General features: G+C 39.7%; 1 protein-coding gene across 1 annotated transcript in view; it reads right to left on the bottom strand.

The window, feature by feature from the left end:
* Positions 1-105: 105 nt before the first annotated feature.
* The window catches only part of kcnq5a (potassium voltage-gated channel, KQT-like subfamily, member 5a), an 83,894-nt gene continuing 74,896 nt past the window's right edge, over positions 106-9,103 (bottom strand). Inside the window, exons 12-16 of the mRNA XM_046402732.1 lie at positions 8,706-8,837; positions 8,311-8,427; positions 6,619-6,732; positions 5,127-5,253; positions 106-4,869 (exon numbers count right to left, since the gene is read on the bottom strand). Of these exons, the coding sequence (XP_046258688.1) occupies positions 3,796-4,869; positions 5,127-5,253; positions 6,619-6,732; positions 8,311-8,427; positions 8,706-8,837 (1,564 nt within the window). The 3' untranslated portion in view covers positions 106-3,795. The remainder of the gene's footprint in view (positions 4,870-5,126; positions 5,254-6,618; positions 6,733-8,310; positions 8,428-8,705; positions 8,838-9,103) is intronic.

Below are 9,103 nucleotides of genomic sequence, written 5' to 3'. Positions count from 1 at the left end.
CTCTCTATAAACTCATACTTCCGACTTTGTGACTTTGGACAGATTTTGATGAATAGTGTATTCATAAATCTTGAATAGTATGACAATTAATAAAAAATGTGAAATTCTCAGTAGAGCATAAAGAGATCGAGAAGTTTGCCAAAACCCAACACTTTTTAGATCCTTTTTTTTGTTTTGTTTTTTTTAAATCCAATCCATGTTGAACCTATAAAATCCTCTTTCTAGGAAAGGCAGCGTGACCTCTTTGTGACCTTTGTTGCATTTGCCAAAAAATACACACCAAAACACTTTAATTAATTCGTACTTTATTAATGAATAATAAAATTATTTTTGCATTTCTCATCCAGAGAACATAATGTGCACTTTAATAAATTAATTTCAAAGAAATAATAATGTTAACATTATCAAGCTTTAAGGCCAGTTGTGTAATAAATTACTGTTCTAGCAGTAGAGAAATGGTATTATTAGCCATCCAAGCCATATAAAGTCTGTGGCTAAAGCTACAGGACTTAAGTGAACTGGATGTCCAACCAAAAATGAGCAGCGTGACTTCAAATATACAGTATGCTATAGATTGTATACAAAAAAGACCTTTATAGCCTTGCGAATAAAAAAAAGAAGAAATTTTTATATGCAAGAAAGGCACCCTGAAGCAATTTACAGATTGCAAAAATGCACATGTTTTTGAGGGGAATAATCCATCCAATATCCAAATTGGCTGAGTTATTCAGCATTTGTTCAATATCTTGCTCCAAAGTAATGTACACTTTTGACTGGCCTCTTTTCAGATGTATCAAAATCTCAGTCAATAACTACAACAAATCTATTCCAATATTAAGCATTAAACTCCCATGTCACATTTTCAGGCTCCTCAAACTCACCATTAACAACTGTGCTTTCATGTTGATAATATTCTTCATCATACCACATCTCCTGCATCAGCTGCAGAATATTTCAAAATCAATCTACAAGTGTTTACTATTGTTGCTTGTTAGAGAATAATACTTGTTATATTCTTCTAAAGGAACTATTAATTTGCTTAGCAATGCACTTACTCACCATTCAAACAAAGGGAATATAACTGGAAAACAATGATGAATAAAGGTTGTCATTAACACATTAAAATACAATTTTTTTTAAGACTGCTGTGACTGCATACATGTAAGAGGTAAACATGCGAAAAGAAATCAAAAGGGCTCACAAAAATTAAGATGGCTGACATAGTGTTGTGCATAATTCAAGTGTAGTGTAAGGACAATGTCATTTAAGACACTTGAAACACACCATTTTTCATAAGCCTGCCAGTGAGAACATAACTTCTCTATCTGAATATGGACTAAATGCACCAAAAATATTATATAACATTTTTGAGTGTACTACAACAATTGTTATATGGCTAAATATTGTACTTATGCTTGATGTAGTGAGAAGGAAGTGCATGCACATTTAAAATCCTGGTAAATCATACATCTTTTTTTTTTTCTTAAATACAGCGGGAGAGTTTAAAGATGTCACATATAATATATATTTTAATCTCAATCTCAGATGAGAGTGTACTTTGTGTAGTTAGTCTCCTGCCTACGTCCCCTTAAGCACATTGTTCTGCACCAGCTGAAAGCTGAAAATTCTGAAGTAAAAAAAAAAAAAAATCAGTTAGGATTTTGTATTGAGATTAAAGAACATATTCTTCTAATCTCTCTCTCTCTCTCCTCTGCCCTGCTTTATTATGCGAACACATATGTTTGTCATTGTCATAGCAGCAAAATTATCACATGGGTAAATATATGCACACAACACTGCACATAAGGGATCTCGTTTTCATGGGTTTCTCAGGTAACTCCAAATTGAATCTGTGCATTGTACATTTTCCCCTGTAACACCACACTACACCTAGTGTTGCTCCAGACTGGGAGGAGGGAATAAGATCAGTCAAGCAGCCTTTAATCACTGCTGATACACATGGTGCAACCAGCACCCAGTAAAAAGGGTTTGTCAACAAACATATTAATTTATCTTAATCATATTTGTCCTAAAATTTAATACTAAGTGGGTATCTGTATAACAGGTTGTACACATTTTAGCTACTTTCAAATTAGTTCAAATTAGAATATAATAATGTTCATTAAGCCAGACTTTTTTTCATACCTTTTTGTTGAAGGTTTGGAGAAAACATCACTTTAACATGCAGAAGGACATCCAGGCCTCCAGCGAATACGTGACTGCTCCTGACTTTATGTATCACGACAGCTAAGACATGCAGCATCTCATGCTTGACTGGAAAAGGCCGCTAACTGCAATTCAGCATTCACATCATTAGCAACTAACTCACCAGGCCACTGTAAAAATCAAGTGGGACATGGTTACTTGTCTTTAGCAATTGCCAATAGGCTGTTTTTCCCATCACTTTGCTGCATCCAAAATTCACTGATAACTTGCTGACAGAAGAAACCAAGCAACCTCACACACATTAGCTAACATTTCAGTGGTAATGGAAAATGAACAGAATGAGATGCTAGTGGTCAGATTACATGCTAAAGGTTCAACCTTTTAACTCTTCTTATAATTCAGCTATTCCCATCACAACCGACCACACCCGGTATTCTCCTTTCCATCTTTTTTTTTCAGAAACAGTCCATGCAGTGATATGTATGAAAATAATAAAAGTAAATGATGACATTTTACATTGTCAAAGACAGACATTGAACAAGGAGAGTAAGTGACTCTCCTCCTCTTCGAAGAACATCTCTGAATACAAGTTTTTGTATGAAAAAATAAGTCATTAGGCAGTCCCAGCTCTTTTTCATGTTGGCTCTTCTCAGGGTACTCAGTGGTTGTGGTCGGAGGTTGTGTGTGTCAGTGTGTTGTAGTGTGTATGTTTGTGCATGTACCTGTGTGTACTGGTCTCACCACAAGTTAAGAAAGAAGTGGTCGACCTATAGTTTCCAGTGGTTTGTTTGAGGTTCAACTTCAGTTTTGACTTTTGCAACCTGCAACTACTACTGGCTACATAGGCTACAGTATTTTGTCTGATTGTGTTCACTCACTTAATTGTCACATTACAAATGGGATATGCTTTCATTTCTGCGCTGAAAAGTTCACACTCCTGGTTGTTACAGTGACAAACCCTAACTACCTTCTTTGGTTTGGATTTAGGTTCAGACTGAGTTAAAATGCAGGACTCCTGGAAATTACTTTCAAAAGAATGTTAACATTACTCACAGTCATTTTTGTGAAACCTAATTATTTGACTTGCTTCTACACTCGATGTTGAGTAGATACATGTCATATCACAGTTTTTATTCCTTCGTAGTTCACGGAATTCAATAGTATCAATTATTTTTATCATGTTCATTAATATATCATCTTGTGTATGAAAAATATGTCATTTTTTGTATAAAGTTATTAAAATTAATTATTTCTGAATCTGATCTTTGGATGAACACCAAAGCAGTACCTTTTAAAGTAAGGTTATTTGTATTTGTGTACGGTTTGTGTTTTCTGTCTTGCACGATTATGTCCACTTTCATACATATTTTATACATCACTATACTTTTGATTTCTTTTTGGTAATTTTAGTACTCCATAAAAAAGTATATAACATAATAAAATCTGTATCAAAGCGGACATAATCATGCTGGAAAGAATGTAAAAATATTGTATGTCTTTATACAAGGCATTGATTGGACATTTGCAAAATGATCTGTAAAAATATTTTGAAGTGGTTTCCCCAGTAATGGTACATACAGTATGCAAGTGTTTGTGTGTGTGTGTGTGTGTGTGTGTGTGTTTGTGTAGTTATGCCAGCTGTATGTGTGGGGGCTGACTTAAAAACTCTGAGTTTCCCTTGGGGTGAGGTGGAGCATCCTCCACAGTCTGTAGAAGGACTGAGGGGTCATCAGGTTCTTGGGACAGGAAGTTGAAATGTTCTTCCGCTGGCTCTAGTTTGCACTCACTAATGAAGAGTTCTTCTCCACCCCAATTACTAAGGGCATTGCGTTCGCTACCATTGCTGCTGCTGCTGTTGTTGAGCGCTGAGGAGAGACGGGGGGCACGGTTGGTCAAAGGCTGGGTGAGATTGTGCACAGAGAGGGATTTCCCAAGACTGCTTCCCCAGTCTGAGGGTGTCCCATCCGAGCTAGACTGGAGAAACAGCAGGGGGTTGACCTCCAGGCTCATGTGCCTCCTCCAGACGCCCTCACATTTCAAGCCAGGCTTCTCTCGGAGCTGTACCCTTCCCTGGGCAGTGCCTGCCTCACTGTCCCCTTCCTGGTCAGCATCTACACTCGATCCCACGACAACAGAGGGGCCAAGGCTCCCCTCAACCACTGCCATGCCACCTGTCGTATCATCTGTGACAGGGTCAGCGGGGCACCGATGGTGGGAGGGATGCACCATAGGGGGCAACTGGAGTGTGAAGCCCCCTGTTGAGGGTGGTGGGGGCGGCAGGTCAGGGAAGTGTGCTCTTTTGGAGGTACCATTGGGTGTGACCAAGGTTGGGTAGGGGCTATCAGGCGGCAGCAGGGGAGATGGCGAGAGCGAGGCTGTGGACGGGGGATAGGATGGAGGTGCTGAGTCTGGGGGACCGTCATCATCTGCCGGTGCCAGGATAAGACGCAAGCCTCTTGGGTTGGCGCTAAGTGATTGGCGTATGCCCCTGTTGTTATCTCCCACATCTCCATTTGGATCACCTTCCTGGGGAGAGGGAAGATCTCTGCTGATGATGGAGGCCTGGTAGCCTGAGTTGTGGTGCTGGTGATTGTCCAGCTCGAACAGGGGCAGGGAGGACAGGGTGAGCGGTGACGGGCCTTTCTGCAGGACTTGGCGGTAAACATCCAATAAAGAGTCCAACTTCGATTCAATAGAAGTTACCTTGGACCAAGAGAAAAGACTAACATAGTGAGAAAATGGAGGCAGAGACACACAGCAAGCAAAAAGTTTTCTTTTTATGCTGCAAGATCTCCGCTGATTGTTTCCATAACAGAAAGTGACTTTTGAAAACCAGAATTCTTCTGGCAATGTAATTAATGAGACAGTTCAAATCAGCTCCTTGCACATATGTCTTCAACATTATAGGGCAATAAAATCTTGCAAATGTTTTTCCCTCTTCTGATTTTTTCTAAACTCACCTGTCTCTCCACCTTACACACACGCCCCAACATGCTCATGCCTTCCAGAGATTCTCCATCTGGGTGCAATTTGTCTCTCATTTTCTTATCCACAGGAATCTGGCCTTTTCCCAGAATCTGATCCACCCTGATACAGACACAAACACACACACACACACACACACACTGGTGTTGTTAGAAAATAAGATGATGTAATATAAGTAGACACAGTACAAAAGCTTTGTTTCAGGTTATCCCAAGTAAGTCAACAAACCTAAAGCGGCAGCAGGATGTTAAAAGTAAGGTTAGTAAAACAGACATCACACCTGGCGTGGCTGTATCACTGCTCTGTATCTCCAAAGTTTTCAGCTTTTCAGGAATACAGAAAAAGTAATAATAAAAAAATTGAGCACTACATCTCAAATTCAAGTTTACAGATACAGCGTGTTCAAAGTAAAGTAAGTCATATTGTTGCTGTTGGTTGACAACCTGGTATGTCACAATGCATTTTGTTAAAATAAATTAAACAGAGCGAGTTCAAAAATGCCCACAACCCATAAAGGACTGCTCTTCTGCTGAAAATGATCAATACTGAAATTAAAAGGTTTTAAAACAACAATGTTGAGGTGTGTCCACGCAGAGTTGAGTAAGGCCAACTGTTGTTTCACCTCTCATCCAGGAGTTATTTGACTTCTGGGTCTCCCCACTTGTCTGTCAGACCTGAGGAAGCCTCTTGGACAACAGGTGATTCGTTGATACGAGTGAATCTACAAGCCCAGTTGTCCTTACTCAACCCCATGTGGACAACCATGACCTGGATAACTGAGAATCTTCATGGACGAAGAAATGCACACATATGGTGTGTTTAAAAACCTAGTGAGATGCTAAATGCTGCAGTCAAATTACCAGTGAAATTGCAGTAGTGATCAATCATGTGGGTTCTTTCACACTGTAATAATGTTGAATTAGGCAAGTTAATATCGTTTGATTATCTCTAACACGCATCTATAAAAGAGAAGCCAACACCCAGGAAAAACCACACAAGTTATTTTGTTTTATAGACAAAAAAACGTAAAAAATGTAAATTAATTGGAAAACACTTCAAAACAACTGCACAAAAGTTAGCAGCACTCTCTCACACACACACACACACACACTCACTGGTTTCCATTTCTGGTGAATGACGAGTGGAACTATGGATGGGATCTATTTTGGGGTGTGTATGGATTCATGTTTGGACATTTTTGCATAAAAGCAAATTTTTATGTGTGTCAGACCTGGGTTAACCAAAACTGGAGCCAGTCACACTAGAATAATCATATTCTAATGTTTAATGCAAACTTCAACCATCTGATGCAACGTAAGTTAATACAAATGATGATTATTTGCATGCCTACAAGCATGTGAGATTTCACACTCAGTCAGGACTGGAAGGGCCATAAATGGCCACCGTAGGGGCAACTAAAGGGATTATACTGCGGGTAAAACTCAATTTAAGTGAAATTAAAGTAACCCTGAGCCAGGGAGCTTCCTCCTGTTGTTGCTGTAATAATAGTGCAGGGCAGGAGAGGACATGTTCCTGGGTCGGCTACTCAGGCTGGGACCAGAGCCTGCTGCACTGGCCAGTCTGGAGACAAGAGAAAGACTGGGTCAGATACCTCTCTCTCTCTCTCTCTCTCTCTCTCTCTCTCTCTCACACACACACGCACACACACGCACTAAAGCATAACTTCGGCATGTAGATAAGCACACAGGATGAGAAAGAAAAGCAGCTTAAATATTTAGATATTTATATTTAGTCTGACTCCCACATTTAAATTCATGCTGATGCAGCAAAGCTTAGAAGCCCAATAATCTCCCATAACCACATTAATTTAAAACAATTTCAGGTGAGCTTGCAAAGTTTTAAGGCACATTTACTCGTTTCACCTAATGGATGGTGGAGAAAGTCATTATTGAATAAAACGCTGATTGTTCAAAAAAATGAGACTGAAAAATCATGTTTTCCATGTCCATTTTTTGCCCACGTTAATAAGACGAACGCACTCCGTCATCCTCAGAGAAAGGTGACCAACACTGTGGAAGTCTAGTGGCAGTTCTGGTGAGTAAATATTCACAGAAGCACTTGGCACACGTCACACCAACACTCACACATAGAGAATACAAGCACTATATTATATTCCCTGGGAGTACATACTGACAGCACTGGAACCTCACACCACCTGAAGTACAATGGAATGACAATGACAAATGCTAAACTCTAACTTCCTTTTAATGAATAAATATAGTTTGTCAGTGTGAAAAGTCCCAATCCAAACTGCATCAGAGCACCTCCTGCTAAATTATTTCCAGCATTGTTTTTCACCAAATAATTGACTATAGATTTTTGATACGACAACTGAAAGCCCACGTATGTGGCTTTAAGCTGCAAAAGGAAATAGGCACTTAAATAAAGCAGCTGGATTTGGAATGAATGAATGATGATGGAAAAATCAGGTTTTTTAAGCATCTCGCTTGAGTTTTAGGAGTTCAAATAAATTCTGGATTGAGCCTTTTACACGAGAACACTGTAGATGTTTTGCTTCTCTCGTTAGAAGTGAGTAGTATGTCACCTGCGGTATGTTAGCTGACAAAATGTTACACTTAGATGAGGTCGTCAAGGTGCTCAGTCATGATCTGCACAATGTGGTTGAAAAATGTGACAAGAAAAAGTGAATATCTGTTGGCCAGGGCTTGTTTCTTAATGCATCCAAACCAAGGCTCAGATGACCATAGTTTGTTTCTACCCACAAATGTTACATCTGAATCAGAAAATTGCTTGAGCTCCTTGACAACCTCCACAGCCAGACCTGGGCCAAACAGCCAATTTGGCAAATTTTCTCTCAACATAGCAGTAAAACAGGACTGTAGCCACTTGCAATATTGCCAGAAGATGGGAGACAAATCTCCTGAGATGAATAATATCGATTTGCGTCCTCATGCTTGAAGTGCTTTATGGGAGTCCATTTATGCCAGAATAAAGATGATGTTTAGACAAAGTACTGCATCTGAACTAAAACAAACTTTCAACTAAATAAAAAAAAACAAAAAAAACCAAAAACATCTCTTTTCAACTTTTGTTGACCCAGGTGTGACATCGTCAAGGTTTAGGCTTCTGTTAGTAGGGAAGCAGTTGGCGAGCAGATCAGGTCGGGGTAAGCCTAACCCCGGTGCAGCCTGTTTCCTCCGGGCCTGGCTGTAATATAAATGCAGGGAGGGGGAAGAAAAGGTCTTGACGCGGCTGCTGATAGGCCTTGGAGGGGGACCGACTACAGTGTCTAGTCTGAGAAAGAGGGGACACATGTACATATACACACACATGTTTAAAAAGCCAAAAAGTTTGAAGTGAGATGAAGGTAAAAGTGGGTTAATTAACCTCTATAGGACTAGCAGGAGCTGTAGCAACATCCACCTGTGTATGTCCATGTTAAAGATTAAAAACTCTTATAGAGGACATCTGAACATTACAAAATATATCGAGATTTTCAGGCAGACCCCCCTGGGATTTTATTTAAATGTGAGTGTAACTTTGTGTCTAATGCTGCATGTGTGTGTCCTGACCTTGTCTGAAGGCTCTTGATGCGACAGAGCATGTCCAGGTGTCCCGCAGAGTACTGCTCTATGACATCCTTCACGTCGTATGGACGCAATGTCTCCTTAAACTTCTTTTTTGCCACGTGGAACTTCATGATCCTACACACACACAAACAGACAAATACAAACACACAAGAAATGAGAAAAGAGAGAGGCGGAGAGGAGGACGGATGCTGAAATAAGTTACAAAGTAAAAAGATCCCTGCACAGTAAAGATGTAATTACTAAAATCAGCCACTAGATGGCAGCAGGAATGTTAGCAAATCCACCCGACAAACCCTGTTATGTGTCACTCCTGATCTTGTTTTTGGACTGCGATAAAGAAAACATTATTAAAATCTCAAATACCTCAAGTAGTATAACAG

Source organism: Scatophagus argus, chromosome 10, assembly GCF_020382885.2.
Source record: "Scatophagus argus isolate fScaArg1 chromosome 10, fScaArg1.pri, whole genome shotgun sequence".
In the NCBI taxonomy this organism is placed as follows: Eukaryota; Metazoa; Chordata; class Actinopteri; family Scatophagidae; genus Scatophagus; species Scatophagus argus.
This window is presented reverse-complemented; position numbering and strand designations above follow the sequence as displayed.